Source organism: Tamandua tetradactyla, chromosome 8 (assembly GCF_023851605.1).
Source record: "Tamandua tetradactyla isolate mTamTet1 chromosome 8, mTamTet1.pri, whole genome shotgun sequence".
Lineage (NCBI taxonomy): Eukaryota > Metazoa > Chordata > Mammalia > Pilosa > Myrmecophagidae > Tamandua > Tamandua tetradactyla.
The window spans coordinates 71,913,437-71,932,310 of record NC_135334.1 but is presented as its reverse complement, the minus strand read 5'-3'; the positions used below and the strand labels follow the sequence as shown (position 1 = coordinate 71,932,310).

Sequence of the window (18,874 nt, the reverse complement as noted above, 5' to 3'; positions counted from 1 at the left end):
ATTCTCACAAGCAGTGGGGACAACCAAACCAATAGGCTGAGCCCCCAATCTTGAGATTTGTTCATATGAAACGTAACCCTGCAAAGGATAGGCTAAGCCTACTTAAAATTAGGCCTAAGAGTCACCCCCAGAGAACCTCTTTTTTTGCTCAGATGTGGCCTCTTTGTCTCAGCCAACACAACAAGCAAACTCACTTGCCCTCCCCCTCTCTGCATGGGACATGACTCCCAGGGGTGTGGACCTTTCTGGCAACGTGGGACAGAAATCCTAGAATGAGCTAGGACTCAGCACCAAGGGATTGAGAAAACCTTCTCGACCGAAAAGGGTAAGAGAGAAATGAGACAAAATAAAGTGTCAGTGACTGAGACATTGCAAACAGGGTCGAGAGGCTATTCTGGAGGTTATTCTTAGGCATTAAATAGGTATCACCTTTTTAGTTAAGGCATAACAGAGAGGCTGGAGGGAACTGCCTGAAAATGTAGAGCTGTGTTCCAGTAGCTGTGTTTCTTGATGATTGTATAATGATATAGCTTTCGCAGTGTGACTGTGTGATTGTGAAAACCTTATGTCTGATGCTTCGTTTATCTACCTTATGGACAGAAGAGCAAAACATATGGATTAAAAATAAATAATAGGGGGAACAAATGTTAAAATAAATTTAGCAGACTGAAATGCTAGTGATCAATGAAAGGGAGGGGTAAGGACTATGGTATGGATGAATTTTTTTCTTTTTTCTTTCTATTTCTTTTACTGAATTGATGCAAATATTCTGAGAAATGATCATGATGATGAATATAAAACTATGTGATGAAAAAAGAATGTTCGTATTGTATGTTGATTGGTTTTATTAATAAAAATCAAAATAATAATAATAGTAATAATAATGGATAGCTTTTCTGAACGAGTCAGATGACTTAAAAACAAATTGTCTTACCCATTTTATTTTTAACTCTTATAAGTAGTCTTATTACAACAATATCTCTGAACAAGTTAGGATAGTCTTTACCCTAAGTGGTATCAACCAATGGGTGAGCATCCGGCTTTCAGACAATTTACATGAATGTAAAATAGCCCCATTCTGTTGTGGTGCAGTTAGGTCTCCATGTTAGTGAGATTTTTATATTGAAATAGATTTGCTGCTTTATTCATTGATCTTCTTGGGATCACTTGGGACCATAAAAATAAAAATTATTTTGTAGAAAATTTAAAAGGGAACTGGATCACTTTGAAATTTTTATTAACATGAATGGCGTTGCTGAATGGCAAATCTCCATCTTCAGTGAGGTATATTTCTTTAACTCTCCCTCTCCAGATACTCCAAGTTTTTGTTCTACCATGATAAATCTGTGCCAGAATGGAGTAGAATCAAGCAGAACATGCTGACTTTCTGAGCCAATTCACCAACCCTCACTCAGACCCTGGCATCATAATGATTGAGTACACATATGCCTGGGTTTTGAATCCCAGCGTTACCATTTATTGGCAAGTTATATAAGCTCTCAGAGATCCGTAGATTTCTTATCTAAAACTAAGGTTTATGGTGTTTAATTTTCTGTAACACAATGTTTTTAAAAAATGAAATAAGGCCTGTAAAGTGCTAAAAATAGCTACAAAAGGTGGTAGCTATTAATATATTTACTATCATCATCATCAACATTAATCTTCACTATACCCTCTTATTTAATTGATGGGAATGCAGCCTCAAGGACTGGGTGGGTTTTGACTTTGCTTTCTTGAGACTCTGTTGTAACGTTGACACTTCTCCTCTGCTATTTACCTTTTTTTTTTTCTTTTGATACATGATCTAGGAATTGAACCCCAGTCTCCCACATGGAAGACAAGCATTCTACCACTGAACCACCCATGCACCCATACTTACCATTTTTTGTCTCTTTATTTTCTCATCAGCACATCATCCCATTTCCTCCTATCCTTCCTAGTCTCTAATACCACCCTTCATATCCCAATAGAAAAATCCAAAATCCAAGGTGGTTTTGAATGGGCTACCTTTATCTGCTCATTGAAGTGGTTTTTATTTTTAAACTTTTTGTTTTGAAATAGTTTCAAACCTAAGGACAGTTTCAGAAATAGACACACCCTATACAAAGAACTCCAATATGCCCTATCCCTCCAAGTACACAGAGCCCCCAATTTTAACACTTTGCCACATTTGCCATATCATTCTGTCTATCCACCCATCTGTCAATCCATCTATCTTTTTTGTTTGTTTGTTTGTTTTTTTGTTTTTTTGTTTTTTTAAATTTTTTTATTAATCAAAAAAAAGAAAAGAAATTAACACAACAGTTAGAAATCATTCCAGCAGAAAAAGATATAGAATGTTAATATAGAGAAGAGAATTAAAATAATAATACTAATAATATATATATATATAAAAAGGAAAAAGAAAAAAACAAAAACAAAAGATACAAACAAACAAACAAAAAAAAAACCATATTTCAGGTGCAGCTTCATTCAGTGTTCCAACCTAGTTACATTACACTTAGGTATTATTGTGCTGTCCATTTTTGAGTTTTTGTATCTAGTCCTGTTGCACAGTCTGTATCCCTTCAGCTCCAATTACCCATTATCTTACCCTGTTTCTAACTCCTGCTGGTCTCTGTTACCAATGATATATTCCAAGCTGATTCTTGAATGTCAGTTCACATCAGTGGGACCTTACAGTATTTGTCCTTTAGTTTTTGGCTAGACTCACTCAGCATAATGTTCTCTAGGTCCATCCATGTTATTACATGCTTCATAAGTTTAGTCTGTCTTAAAGCTGCATAATATTCCATCGTAGGTATACGCCACAGTTTGTTTAGCCACTCGTCTGTTGATGAACATTTTGGCTGTTTCCATCTCTTTGCAATTGTAGATAATGCTGCTATAAACACTGGTGTGCAAATGTCCGTCTGTGTCTTTGCCCTGAAGTCCCTTGAGTAGATACCTAGCAGTGGTATTGCTGGGTCGTAATCCATTCTGCCATTCTATGTCTTTTGATTGGGAAATTCAGTCCATTAACTTTTAGTATTATTACTGTTTGGATAATATTTTCCTCTACCATTTTGGCTTTTGTATTATATATATCATATCTGATTTTCCTTCTTTCTACACTTTACTCCATACCTCTCTCTTCTGTCTTTTCGTATCTGACTCTAGTGCTCCCTTTAGTATTTCTTGCAGAGCTGGTCTCTTGGTCACAAATTCTCTCAGTGATTTTTTGTCTATAAATGTTTTAATTTCTCCTTCATTTTTGAAGGACAATTTTGCTGGATATAGGAGTCTTGGTTGGCAGTTTTTCTCTTTTAGTAATTTAAATATATCATCCCACTGTCTTCTAGCTTCCATGGTTTCTGCTGAGAAATCTACACATAGTCTTATTGGGTTTCCCTTGTATGTGACGGATTGTTTTTCTCTTGCTGCTTTCAAGATCCTCTCTTTCTCTTTGACCTCTGACATTCTAACTAGTAAATGTCTTGGAGAACGCCTATTTGGGTCTATTCTCTTTGGGGTGCGCTGCACTTCTTGGATCTGTAAATTTAGGTCTTTCATAAGAGTTGGAAAATTTTCAGTGATAATTTCTTCCATTAGTTTTTCTCCTCCTTTTCCCTTCTCTTCTCCTTCTGGGACACCCACAACACGCATATTTGTGCGCTTCATATTCTCATTCAGTTCCCTGATCCCCTGCTCAAGTTTTTCCATTCTTTTCCCTATAGTTTCTGTTTCTTTTTGGAATTCAGATGTTCCATCCTCCAGTTCACTAATTGTAGCTTCTGTCTCTTTAGATCTACCATTGTAGGTATCCATTGTTTTTTCCATTTTTTCTTCTTTGTCCTTCACTCCCATAAGTTCTGTGATTTGTTTTTTCAGACTTTCTATTTCTTCTTTTTGTTCAGCCCATGTCTTCTTCATGTCCTCCCTCAATTTATTGATTTGGTTTTTGAAGAGTTTTTCCATTTCTGTTCGTATATTCAGCATTAGTTGTCTCAGCTCCTGTATCTCATTTGAACTATTGGTTTGTTCCTTTGACTGGGCCATATCTTCAATTTTCCGAGCGTCATCCATTATTTTCTGCTGGTGTCTGGGCATTTGATCAGATTTCCCTGGGTGTGGGACCCAGCTGGTTGAAAGCTTTTTCTGTGAAATCTCTGGGCTCTGTTTTTCTTTTCCTGCCCAGTAGGTGGCGCTCGTGGCGCTCGTCTGTCTGCACGGCAGTCCGCCGGGGAAACCGCGCGTGGAGGCGGGGGTCGCTGGCCGCCGCGGCTTGGGAGAGTGCCGGTCCTAATTGCCCAGCTGGCCCGAAACGCCAAGCGTGACGGGAGGGCCCCACTATCCAACGTTCCCAGTCAGACCGGGGAGCCACGTGCGTGGAGGGGACCCTAGTCGCCAGCCGCCCCGGCCGGGAAAACGCACGCCCCTCGGGTATCTCACCGCAGCAGATTCTCCCTGCCCGTTCAGCTGTTCCAGAATGGGGTACGCTGTCTTTTTGGTCTCTGTCGTGACTCCGGGAGCTGTTTCGTATTGTTTCTGTTTCTTTAGTTGCTTTTCTGGAGGAGGAAGTAAGACCCGCGCGTCTTAGTAAGCCGCCATCTTCTCCGGAAGTCCCCAATCCATCTATCTTTTATCAGTCCATTTTCTGAACACTTGAATAAGGTTATATAAATCACACTGCTTGAACACTTAAAATTTCCATGTAATTTTCAAGGATATTCACTTATGTACACAACTTAAATGCAGTTATCAGGTTCAAGGAAATGTAATATTGATATAAAGCTTACAGTCTGTATTCCAATTTTTCATAAATAATGTCCTTTTGAGCCTTTTCTCCATCCTTGGTAGATCCCATCCAGGTTTGTGTATTGCCAGTAACAATTGTCATTGTCTCTTTAGTTGCTCCTTTTGTGTGTGTGTGTGTGGTGGGAACATATATACTTTCCTATCAAAACTTCTTTAAAGGACAGGCCATGTGGCTCAGCAAGCAAAGTTCTCGCCTGCCATGCTGGAGACCCAGGTTCAATTCCCGGTGCCTGCCCATGCAAAAAAAAAAAAAAAAAAAAAGCCCTTTAAAGCACACTATTCAATGGGATTAATCATATTCACTATGTTGGGGTACCCTTCCCACCTTCCATTACTGAAGCTTTCTCATCTCCCCAAACAGAAATCCTACACCCTTTTTACATTAATTAATTCCCCATTCCTCCTGCCTCTTGGCCCTCTGATTTCTATCTCTATGAGCTTGCATATCCTCCAGTTTGTAGTTACTATGGGGCTTAGATTTCACATTCTAAATCTGTAACACTGTCATTGGCTTTGACACCAACTTCAGTAGTATACACAAACTATGTTCCTATATCCCTCCATCCAACCACCTTTCACATTTGAGTCCAAAAGCACTGATTTTATCATTACATTTTATGCATTTACCTTTTAGATCCTATAGGAAGTAAAAAGTAGAGTTACAAATAAAACTATGCAGCAGTACTGACATTTATATTTACCCCTGTCATCATCCTTGCCTCATATCTTAATTTCTTCATGAGGCTTCAAGCTGTTGTCTGATATCACATGCTTTTGGCCACTCAACTCAGGAATGTGGGCCCCAAGGCCTAGATATTTGCCACTGTGACTACTTCTTTATTTATTTATTTATTTTAAGTAGAGAAGTTGTGGGTTTATAGGAAATCGTGTATAAAATGCAGGATTCCAATATACTACCCTATTAACACTTTGCAATGATGTGGTATATTTATTACAATTGAAGAAAGCAGATTTTTATAATTGTACTATTAACAAAAGTCCATGATTTACCCAAATCACCTTGGGTAAAATTGACATCTTAATATTTAGTCTTCCAATCGATGACCACAGAATGTCCTTCCATTTATTTAGGTCTTCTTTGATTTCCTTTGAGAATATTTTGTAGTTTTCTGTGTATACGTCCTTTACATTCTTGGTTAAATTTATTCCTAGATATTTGATTTTTTTTAGCTGCTCTTGTAACTGGATTTTTAAAAATTTTTTTATTTCTTATTCCAGTTGTTCATTGCTTGTATATAGAAGCACTACTAATTTGAGGGTATTCATCTTGTACCCTGCCACGTTGCTGGATTTTCTTCATATAGAATCATGTCATTTGCAAATAGGAAAGTTTTACTTCCTCCTTTCCAATTTGGATGCCTTTCATTTGTTTGTCTTACCTAATTGCTCTGGCTGGAAATTTCAGTACAATGTTGAACACTGATATGGACACTCTTGCATTGTCTCTGATCTTAGAGGGAAAGCTTTCAGTCTTTCACCATTCTGCATGACGTTAGCTGTAGGTTTTTCGTATATGCCCTTCATCATGTTGAAGAAGTTTCCTTCAATTCCTAGTTTTTAATGGTTTTTATCAAGAAGGGATGCTGGATTTTGCCCCATTCCTCTTCTGTGTCAATTGAGATGCTCATGTTTTTTTTTTCCTTCCTTCTGGTAATGTGGTGTATTGCTTTAATTGGTTTTCTTATGTTGAACTACCCTTTGATAAATCCCACTTGATCATTATGTATGGTTCTTTTTGTAATTAAAAAAATTTTTATTAGAGGAGTTGTGGGTTTACAGGGCAATCACACATAAAATATAGGATACACCACATCACCACTAACACTTGCATTGGTGTGGAAAGTTTGTTGCAATAAATGGTAACACATTATTGTAATTCTACTTTTTTTTAAAGTTTCATTTGTGACAACTGATGAAAGATTTTTTAAGTAGTACTATAACTATTGCCCATAGTTTATGTAGGGATTTTTTCCCCTGCACATTCCCCATCTATTATTATCATTATTTTATGCATGTCTTTATTTTATCACTCATCTACCTATACACTGGATAAACAGAGTGTCAGTCACTGTTTTTGTTTTTGTGGTTATTTTTATGTTTCTTTAGTTGTAGAACAGATTTCAGAGTTTGGTATGGGTTACAGTTCCACAATTTTAGGTTTTTATTTCTAGTTGCTCTAAGGTACTGGAGGTTAAAAGAAATATTAGCATGATGATTCAGTACTCATTTGTTAAACCCAACATTCTCTGTATAACTCCACCATCACCTTTGATCTTTCTCCCACTCTTTAGGGGTATTTGGGCTATGCCCATTCTAACTTTTTCCTATTGTAAGGGGCTGTCAATAATATGGGATAGGGAGATGGAACTAGTTGATGTTCTGGAAAGGCTGACCCCTCTGCATTTCAGGGCTTATCTGGTCCAGGGACCCATCTGTGGGTTGTAGGTTTCTGGAGTTACCCTAGTGCATGGAACCTTTGTAGAATCTTATATATCACTCTAGATGTTCTTTATGATTGGCAGGTATGATTTTGATTGGGGTTTGGCAAGCTATGATATGTAGCAATGTCTAACTGAAGCTTGCGTAAGAATGATCTCCAAAGTAGCCTCTCCACTCTATTTGAACTCTCTCAGCCACTGATACCTTATTTGTTAAACTTATTTTCTCCTTTTTGATCAGGATGGCATTGTTGATCTTATGGTATCAGAGCTGGAATCATCCCTGGGAGTCATCTCCCACACTGCCAGGGAGACTTTCACCCCTAGATGCCATGTCCCATGTAGAGGGAGGGCAATGATTTCACTTGCAGAGTTGGAGGAGTTCACTTGCAGAGTTAGAAGAGTGAGGCCACTTCTGAGCAACAAAAGAGGTCCTCCAGAAGTAACTCTTAGATACACATATAGGTAGGTTAAGTTCTCTGCTACCTATATAAACTTCACAAGAGTAAGCCTCAAGATCAAGGGCTTGGCCTATTGATTTGGGTATCCCTAAAATTTGCCACAGTATCAGGGGATATCCTGAAGGTAAAGTTTAATAGTTCCATATTTTTTCTCCCATCTGTCGAGGGACTTTGCCAACACTTTTTGATTATCTGCTTAATATATTATAGGATGTATCCAGGCTTTACATTAAGTTATAAGGGATTAAAGGCCATCATTCTTATTTTGGGTTCCCTGTGTTTCATTTGCTTAAATGAGCTATCTAGACAGGTTGTGTTAGATTATGTGCTACAGAAAATTTAGATTCTGGACAAAATTAACTTTTCTTCCTTTGGTCTCAAATTGTAGATGAGGTTCTACAATATAGACAATGTCTTCCTTACCCCTGTATTCTCAAATACCTTAATCCTGACCTGCTTGACTTCATTTTTGTCTCTAAATACCAGATTATTCATAGATAAAATAGCCTTTCAAAACCCAGAAATAATAATTACCACTCTGGACTAAATGTGACTGCTGTAAGAGCTAACAATCTAGGCCTCTGCTTTCTTACAAGCATTTTCTAAAGGAGACCCATAGTATCCTATTATGGTACTTTTTCTTTCATTGGGATCAGGAGTAACGTCCCCCTTTTCATTTCTGATTTTAGTCATTTGTGTCCTCTCTCTTTTTTTTTTCTCTGTCAGTCAAGCTAAAAATTTGTTTGTTTATTGATCTATTCAAATACCCAATTTTTGTTGTTATTGTTGATTCTATTTTTTATTCTGTATTTCATTTATCTTCACTTTTATCTTTGTTATTTCTTTCCTTCTGCTTGCTTTGGGTTTTGTTTGCACTTCTTTTTCTAATTCTTTCAGTCTGGGGATTAAGTCTCAATTTGAAATCTTTCTTCTTTTGTAATGTGAGCATTTAGAGCTATAAATTTCTCTCTCAGCATTGCCTTTGCTGTATCCCATGAGTTTTGGTATATTGTATGTTCATTTTCATTTGCCTCAAAATATTTCTTAATTTCCCTTGTAATTTCCACTGTAATCCATTGGTTGTTTAAAAGTGTGTTCATTTAGTGAATAAAAAAAGTATTTGCAAAGTCCCCTTGGGGAATGGTGAGAAACGGGGAAAATTCAGCTTCCCCAAGTTGAATTCTTGATGTTCTTACAAGTAGTGCAGACAACCAAAGCTATAGGCTGAGCCCCCAATCTTGGGGTTTGTGCAAATGAAACTTAACCCCACAAAGGATAGGTCAAGCCTACTGAAAATTAGGCCTAAGGGTCACCCCCAAGAGAACCTCTTTTGTTGCTCAGCTGTGGCCTCTCTCTCCAGCCAACACAATAAACAAACTCACCACCTTCCCCCTGTCTACGTGGGACATGACTCCCAGGGGTGTGGGCCTTCCTGGCAACGTGGGACAGAAATCCTAGAATGAGCTGAGACTCAGCATCAAGGGATTGAGAAAACCTTCTTGACCCAAAGGGGAAAAAGCGAAATGAGACAAAATAAAGTGTCAATGGCTGAGAGATTCCAGAGTTGAGAGGTTATACTGGAGGTTATTCTTATGCATTAAATAGATAACACCTTGTTAGCCAAGATGTAATGGAGAGGCTGGAGGGAACTGCCTGAAAATGTAGAGCTGTGTTCCAGTAGCCATGTTTCTTGATGATGATTGTATAATGATATAGCTTTCACAACGTGACTGTGTGATTGTGAAAACCTTGTGTCTGATGCTCCTTTTATCTACCTTATCAACAGATGAGTAAAACAAATGGAATAAAAATAAATAGGTGGAACAAATGTTAAAATAAATTTAGATTGAAATGCTAGTGATCAATGAAAGGGAGGGGTAAGAAGTATTGTATGTATGAATTTTTTCTGTTGTCTTTTTATTTCTTATTCTGGATTGATGCAAATGTTCTAAGAAATGATCATGATGATGAACATGCAACTATGTGATGATATTGTGAATTACTGATTATATATGTAGACCAGAATGATCAAAAGTTAAGAATGTTTGCATTTGTTTGGTGTTTTTTGGTATTTTTAGAAAATTTTTTTTAATTGATTTTTAAAAAGTATGTTCATTTAATAACTATATATGTGTGTATTTTCCAATTCTCCCTCTGTTACTAATTTCTAACTTCATTTCATTGTGGTCGGAGAAGATACATTATATTATTTCAATATTTTTGTATTTATTAAGACTTATTTTCTGACTTAAAGTATGATCTATGATGGAGAACGATCCACATGCATTTGAGAAGAATGTGTATTCTGTTATTGTATGAAATGTTCTATTTATGTCTGTTAAATCTAGTCTGTTTAAAGTATCATTGAAGTCTTGTATTTCCTTATTTATAATCTAAGTGTTCTATCCATTATTGAAAGTGGTATATTAAAGTTTCTTGCTATTAATGTAGAATGTCAATTTCTTCCTTCATATATTTCCTTCATATACTGGCTTCATATATTTTGGAGCTCTTTCTTTTAGGTTACATATTATAATTGTAATGTCTTCTTTTTGAATTGACCCTTTTATCCATATATAATGACCGTCTATGTCTTTGTAACTGTTTTTACTTAAAGACTACTTTATATGATATTAGTATAGCTACCCAAGCTCTCTTTTGGTTACTATTTATGTGGTATATATTTTTTCCATTCTTTCACTTTCAAAATACTTTTGTCTTTGAATTTAAGGTAAGGCTCTTGTAGACAGTTTATTGTTGGGTCAGATTTTTTTATCCAGTCTGCCAATTTCTACTTTTTGACTAGAAAGTTTAATTTATTTATATTTTAAGTCACTACTGATAATACACTAAAAATGATATCATTTTTACATCTGTTATTTTGTTATTTAGTGTTTGTAAGTCATATCTTTTTTTCTCTCAATTCTTACATTAGTGCCTACTTTCATATATATTTGATTTTTTATTGTACCATTTTGAGTCCCTTCTAATTTCTCTCTGGATATATTTTCATACATTTTCCTTGTGATAACCATGGGGTTAAAATTTAACATATTAAATATATTAAAACATATTTGATTTGATACCAACTTGACTTCAATACCAAATACATACACTGTTCCCGCTCTCTCCCACATTTTTAAGTTCTTGTTACAAATTATATCTTTGTACATTGTCTTTATAAAATCATAGATTTATCGTTACAGTTAATGCATTTCCATTCTAGCTCCTGTAGAAAGAAAGAAGTGGAGTTATATGCCAATAAATACAAAAGTAATAGCATTTATAATTATCCAAATGGCTACCTTTACCAGAGGTCTTCATTTCTTCGTGCCACTTTGAACCGCTTTCTAGTATCCTTTCCTTTCAGTCTGAAGAACTCCCTTTAACGTTGCTTGTAAAGCAGATCTAGTGGTGATAAACTCCCTCAGCTTTTGCTTGTCTAGACTGTCTTAATCTCTCCCTCATTTTGAAAGACAGCTTTACTGGACATAGAAATCTTGGAATTCTTAGCTAATAGTTTTTTACTTTCAGCACTTTAAATATGTCATCCCACTGCCTACCTGCCCTCATGGTTTCTGATGAGAAATTGGGACTTACTCTTATTGAGGATCCGTTGGATGTAACATATTGCTTCTCTCTTATGGCTTTCAGAATTCATCCTTTATCTTTGGCATTTGAAAGTTTAATTATAATATGCCATGCATTGATCTGTTTGGATTTATACCATTTGTACTTCATAGAGTATTCTAGTTTTCTAACTGCTGGAATGCAATATACTAGAAACAGAATGGCTTTTTAAAAGGGGAATTTAATAAGTTGCTAGTTTACAGTTCTAAAGCTGTGAAAATGTCCCAATTAAAGCAAGTCAATAATATGTCCAAATTAAGACACCAAAAAAAGGTGACCTTCACTCAAGAAAGGCCGATGAAGTTCAGAGTTTCTCTCTCAACTGGAAAGGCACATGGCGAACATGGCATCTGCTAGCTTTCTCTCCAGGCTTTTTGTTTCATGAAGCTCCTCTGGAGATGTATTCCTTCTTCATATCCAAAGTTCTCTAGCAGTGTCGACTCTGGCTCTCATCATTTTCATGGCTCTAAAAAAGGGACTGTCTCCAAAATGTTTCCTCTTTTAAAGGATTCCAGTCCAGGGCCACCTGGAATGGGCGGAGTCACATCTCCCTCTAATCAAAAGTTAACACCCACAATCAAGTGAGTCACATCTCCATGGGAACAATCAAAAAGCTCCCAGCCTGCATTATTGAATGAGGATTAAAGGACATGGCTTTTCTGGGGTCCACCACAGATTCAAACCAGCACATAGAGCATCTTAAATATGTATATTCATGTCTTTAGTTAAATTTGGGAAGTTGTCAACCGTTACTTCTTTGAATATTTTCTCTGCCCCTTTCTCTCTTTCTTTTCCTTCTGGGACTTCTACAGTGCTTGATAGTGTCCCACAAGTTTCCTCAGACTTTTCCTCACTTTTCCTCATTCCTTCTTCCTTCTCCTCCTCAGAGTAGATATTCAGTTGTCTGAGCTTCAGGTTCACTGGTTCTTTCTTCTGCCAGTTCCAATCTGCTGCTGAACTCCCCAGTGAAATTTTAATTTCTGTTACTATGGTCTTCAGCTCTGTTTCATTACTTTTCATAATTTCCGTCTCTTTATTGATATTTTCTTTGTGTTTATCTTTTGATTTCCTTTAGTTCTTTGGATATTTTGAGGACCATTCTTTAAAAGTCTGTGTCTGGTATGTCCCAGTTCTGGTTTTCCTCATTGATGGTTTTGTTGTTTGTTTTTTTTTTAACATGGGCAGGCACTGGGAATCAAACCCACATCTCCAGCATGGCAGGCAAGAATTCTGGTACTGAGCCACCGTTACACTGCCCTCATTGATGGTTTTTAATGCTTTAATTTTCTCCTTTGCCTGGGCCATCACTTCCTATTTGTAAAGTGTTAAAATGTGGGTATTTGTTATTTTGATGATGTGTTGTCACTGGATATTTTATCATCAGGCTTGTTCCTTAAACTTGTATCCAGTAGTGTTATGACAAGAGCTTTCCTTGAATTCCAGGAACTAACATATACACACACAAAAAGGAAAAAAAAGATAACACTTTTCCCAGTCTTCACGGATTGACCTGTGCAGCTTCTCTTCCTCTGAGCTTATCCTTACAACATGTTTAGATAATAGTTTGTAGGGGCCTCCCTGATCCTTTGTGTGCATACATCTTTTCTTGGCATGTGTATGTGGCCCTAGGAATGCCCCTGTTTACAGGGTTGTGAATGTCCCTGTGCCCTAGGAAACAGGTTTGTAAGGGTTCCAGGCACTACACTGTATGTCCTATAGCCAGCAGTCCCTTGCCCCAGGCAGCACAACTTGACAGCTCTCTCACAGCATTCTATAGGAGAATTCCAGGAGCACTTTTTACCTGCAGGGCAAGTTCTGGTACAGTGAGTTCCTCAGGCCAGGACCAGACAGATTAGTCCAGACATACATGCTCCTAGTGTGTACACAGGGGTTACACTGCTCCCTCCAGAACCAGGACCAGAGATCTGCACTCTGAGTGCAGGCTGGCTCAATGCTTAGCCAGTGAAGGTGGTGGAGGAGCCTAGCCAGGGCTTCATGAGATCCTACTTTTTCCCCCTCCCAATTCTACTACTATTGGTGGGGGGCGGTGGCGGGCAGTACAAGGGCCGGGAATTGAACCGGGTCTCCCACATGGCAGTCAAGCATTCTGTCACTGAACCACCTGTGCACTCCCCCTACTTTTTCTTTTTTTCTGCATGGGTAGGCACCAGGAATTGAAGCTGGATCTTTGGCATGGCAGGTAAGAACTCTGCCTGCTGAGCCACCATGGCCGGCCCTCCCCCTACTATTTTTAAGGTGGCTTTTTTTTCTTGATTTGGTGCTTGCCTTGTGTCTATAGTCTTCTAGTTGTTTTCTGGAGCTTTGAAAAAGATGTTTTTGCCAATTCTTGCAGGTTGTTCAAATCTTCTTTGTCCAGTTAAGGTTTTGCTGGGGGGGGGGGCGCGGAAACTATGTGAATGTTTAATTTCCCTCCATATCTGTTCTGTTTGTTTTTATGTGGTCAGTACCATGTATTGAATGTAGTCGAGCATTGCTTCTGAAGAAATAAAAGCAAAATTTCCCTTTTACTCTGAATCCTAGGGTTCCAGTACAAGTCATCCACAGATCAGGAGCACCTGTTCTCTCCCTGCTGAATTTCAGAGATGGATTCATTGCTAGCCAAGGTGGGTCCAGGGGCCAATTGAGAGAGATGGTTTCATGCAATTCAATTAATTAAACATAGTTTTAAATGTCTTATATACAGTAGGTTAGAGGCATGGTCTTCCATGATTTTTTGGCACATTGTGCTCATCACATAATATTTATCACTCTACATTGTAACTGTCTTTGTCCCCTCTAGTCCAAGCTCCTTGAGAATAGGGATTGTGCTGTATTCATTGTGCTATTCCCAGCATTCAGCTCAGTGCCCATGTATAGCAGGTACTCAGTAAATATTGGTACAGTAAATGAGTGGGCTCTTAACATTGCAAGACACTAAAGAATTCAGTAATATGTTAGTTAACATCTCTGCCCTAAAGAAGCTCATAGTTAGTGAGGAAGACAGACATGTGAACATGTGATTGAATGATAAGTATTACAGCAGAAGAGTGTAAGGGAACATGGAGAACAGCTAACTCTGATGACATGAGTGCTGTCCAGGGAGGCTTCATGGACTAGTTAACATGTTAGCTGATGATGATTTTTCCAGTTGGAGTTGTAAAGATGAAGCTATAGTGTTTGCATAGGCATAGTTAAGAGAGAAGGGGCAAAAGTAAGGATCTAGCATTTATTGAGTGCTTACTCAGTGTACGTACTGTGCTTGATGTTTTACATATATGTTCTAGGAAGATGAACATCTTGATGTAGTCAGTAAAAAATATTTGGATTGAAGTTTGGAGGTAGAGTCAGAGAAAATGTAATGAAGAAGGTGTCCATTTAAAGAGACTATGGATTCTTATAATAATGATGTAGATGAAGAGGGCTGGACTAGAGGGCCTGGAGAGACCACCTAACTTGAGTATTTCAGTGCCCATTAGTTAGGATGTTGTGACTTTTAGTAACAGATTATCCAATAAAAATGGCTTAAATAATTAGGGAAGTATACTATTTCACTTAACAAGGAGTTCAGGTATAGGGCAGCTCCAGATTAGATTAATTTACTGAGTCAAAACAAAGTCAACGGAGAAAACTAAGGAAACTTGACAACTTCAATCATTGTGGTTTCCTGGATTGGATCTAGGACATCAAAGGAAAAGAGCATTAAAGGAAGAACTTCTGATATCCAAATAAATTATGGACATAAGTTAATGGTAATATCCCAGTGTTGATCTCTAGTTTTTGTTTGTTTTTAACTTTTTATTTTGAAATAATTTCAAACTTACAGGACAATTATAAAAATAATAGAGGGTGGGGTACAGTGGCTTGGCAGGCAGAGTTTTCGCCTGCCATGCTGGAGACCCGGGTTCAATTCCCGGTGTCTGCCCATGCAAAAAAAAAATTATTAAATTAAAGGGGCAGGCCATGGTGGCTCAGCAGGTGGAATTCTTCCCTGCTATGCCAGAGACCTGGGTTCAATTCCCATCTAAAAAATAATAATAATAATAATAGCAAGCTGCTACAGAGAAATCCCAACACCCAACATATCCCTATCCTCCCAGATACCCAAATTCCCCAATTTTTAAAAAAATAATTTTATTGAGAAATCTTCACACACATACAGTCCAGACATAGTATACAATCAGTGGCTCACAATAACATCACACAGTTGTGCATTCATCACCATGACCATTTTTAGAACATTTGCATCACTCCAGAAAAATAAATAAAAAGAAAAAAGAAAAAAATCATACATCCCCATACCCCATACCCCTCCCTCTCATTGACCACTAGTATTTCAATCTATCCAATTTTTTTCACCCCTTATCCACCCCCCATATTTATTTATCCTTATTTTTTACTCATCTGTTCATACCCTGGATAACTGGAGCATCATTTTTCACAATTACATGGTCATATTGTAAAAGCTATGTCATTATACAATCATCTTTAAGAATCAAGGCTACTGGAACACGGTTAAACAGTTTCAGGTACTTCCCTCCAGCCACTTCAATGCCCCATAAACTAAAAAGAGATATCCATATAATGCATAAGAATAACCTCCAGGACAACCTCTTGACTCTGAAATCTCTCAGCCACTGAAACTATTTTGTCTCATTTCTCTCTTCCCCTTTTTGGTCAAGAAGGCTTTTTCAATCCCATGATACCGGGTCCCAGCTCCTCCTGGGAAACTTGCCCCACATTGCCAGGGAAATTGACATCCCTGGGAGTCATGTCCTACATAGGGGTGAAGGCAGTGAGGTCACCAACCATGTTAGCTTAGAGAAAGAGAGGCCATATCTGAGCAACAAAAAGAGGTTCTCTGGGGATGACTCTTAGGCATTGTTATCAGTAGCCTTAACTTCTCCTTTGTAGGAATAAGTTTCATAGAGTCAAACCCCAAGTTCGAGGGCTCAGCCTATTGAAATGGTTGTCCTCACTGCGTGCAAGAATATCAGAAATTCCCCAGATGGGGAAGTTTATTATTTCCTCCTTTCTCCCCAATCCCCAAGGGGATTTTTCAAATACTTTTTTATTCTCTGCCCAAATTACTCTGGGAAATCCCCTGATTTTAACACTTTGCCACATTTGTTATATCGTTCTATCTATAATCTATCTATTTATCAGTCCATTTTCTGAACACTTGAATATAGGTTGTATGCATCACACTCCTTGAACATTAATACTGCCATGTACATTTCCTAAGAACAAAGATATTCACTTATGTACCCACTGTAACAGCAGTTATAAAGTTCAATAAATTTAACATTGATATAAGGCTTATGGTCTTTATTCCAATTTTTTCATATGTCCCAACAATGTCTTTTTGAGCCTTTTCTTCTCTCTTGATAGATCCCATCCAGGTTCATGTATTGCCTTTAATTGTCATTGTCACTTTAGTTGCTCTTTTTTTTTTTCCCCTTAACTTTCCCATCCAACCCCCTTTAAAGCATACCATTTAATTGGATTAATCACTTTCACTATGTCGTGGTATCCTTACCCCCTTCCATTACTAAAACCTTCCCATTACCCCAAACAGAAATTCTACACCCACTTTGCTTTAATTCTCTATTCCCTCTGGCTTCTGACCCTCTAATTTCTGTCTCTATGAGCTTGCATATTCTATACTCTTTTCTTTGTAGTTACCATGAGGCTCAACAATGTAACAATCTCATTTGCTTTGATACCAACTTAACTTTAATAGTATACATACATTATTCTCTGTTCCCTCCCCCACCAAGTTGTTCTTGTCACAATTACATGTTTATTCTTATGAGTCCAAAAGCACTGACTTATCATTATGTTTTATGCATTTGCCTTTTATATACTACGGGAAATAAAAAAACTGGAGTTACAAATCAAAAATTTAATAGTACTAGAGTTTACGTTTACACTTACTGTTGCCCTTAATGGAGAGCTTTATTTCTTCATGCAACTTCAATCTATTGTGTGTTGTCCTTTCCTTTCAACCTGCAGAACTTTCTTTAGCATTTCTTTAGGGCTGGTTAATGGTGGTTGTTCTAGTTTGCTAGCTGCCAGAATGCAATATACCAGAAACAGAATGACTTTTAAAAAGGGGAATTTAGGGGGCACAAATGAAATTAGAAAGAAAGATAGATGATAAAGACTGAGATGGTACAATCTAGGAATGCCTAGAGTATATATGATAGTAACTAAATGTACAAATTTTAAAAATTGTTTTTGCATGAGGAAGAACATAGGAATGTCATTACTGCAGGGTGTTGAAAATTGATAGTAATTAATATTTTAAATTTTTAACTTATGTGTGAGACTCAAGCAAAAAAATGTTTATTTGGAACAAAATTTATATTTTGACTAGTGCATTTCCTAACATAACTTATGTAGACAGCTTAATTGAACACCATAAGTACATGGAACCTTGAGTAGGACATGAGATTTTGTTGGTTTGTCCAGAGTGATGCCCCAATAAATCCTAGAGTGATTTGAACAGTGAATAAAAAAGTATTTGCAAAGTCCCCTTCGGGAAATGGTGAGAAAGGGGGAAAATTCAACTTCCCCAAGTTGAATTCTTGATATTTTCACAAGCAGTACAGACAACCAAAGCGAAAGGCTGAGCTCCCAATCTTGGGGGTTGTTCATATGAAACTTAACCCCACAATGGATAAGTCAAGCCTACTTAAAATTAGACCTAAGAGTCACCCTCAAGAGAACCCTTTTGTTGCTCAAATGTGGCCTCTCTCTCCAGCCAACACAACAAGCAAACTCATTCCCCTCCCCCTGTCTATGTGGGACATGACTCCCAGGGGTGTGGACCTTCCTGGGAATGTGGGACAGAAATCCTAGAATGAGCTGAGACTCATCATCAAGGGAGTGAGAACACCTTCTTGACCAAAAGGGGGAAGAGTGAAATGAGACAAAATAAAGTGTCAATGGCTGAGAGATTCCAAACAGAGTCGAGAGTTTATCATGGAGGTTTTTCTTATGCATTAAATAGATAACACCTTGTTAGCCAAGATGTAACAGAGAGGCTGGAGGGAACTGCCTGAAAATGTGACGCTGTGTTCCAGTAGCCATGTTTCTTAAAGATGATTGTATAATGATATAGCTTTCACAATGTGACTGTGTGATTGTGAAAACCTTGCATCTGATGCTCCTTTTATCTACCTTATCAACAGACGAGTAAATCATGTGGAATAAAAATAAATAATAGGAGGAACAAATGTTAAAATAAATTTAGATTGAAATGGTCATATTTTTTTTTAATTTAAAAATTAATTTAAAAAAATTTTTTAAAAAGGGGGAATTTAATACATTGCTAGTTTACAGTTCTAAGGCTGAGAAAATGTCCCAATTAAAGCAAATCTATAGACATGCCCAATCTAAGGCATCCATGGAAAGATACCTTGGTTCAAGAAGGCCACTGAAGTTCAGAGTCTCTCTCTCTCAAGTGAGAAGGGACATGGCGAACAGGGTCAGGGTTTCTCTCTCATCTGGAAAGGCATGTGGTGA

General features: G+C 37.5%; 1 protein-coding gene across 4 annotated transcripts in view; it reads left to right on the top strand.

Moving 5' to 3' along the window:
* Positions 1 to 18,874, top strand: part of PAAF1 (proteasomal ATPase associated factor 1) — a 159,173-nt gene that overhangs the window by 119,149 nt on the left and 21,150 nt on the right. For all 4 annotated transcript variants that reach the window (XM_077113619.1, XM_077113617.1, XM_077113616.1 and 1 more), the window contains one exon: positions 13,889 to 13,971. In XM_077113619.1, the coding sequence (XP_076969734.1) occupies positions 13,889 to 13,971 (83 nt within the window). Of the gene's footprint in view, positions 1 to 13,888; positions 13,972 to 18,874 lie in introns of those variants that run through there.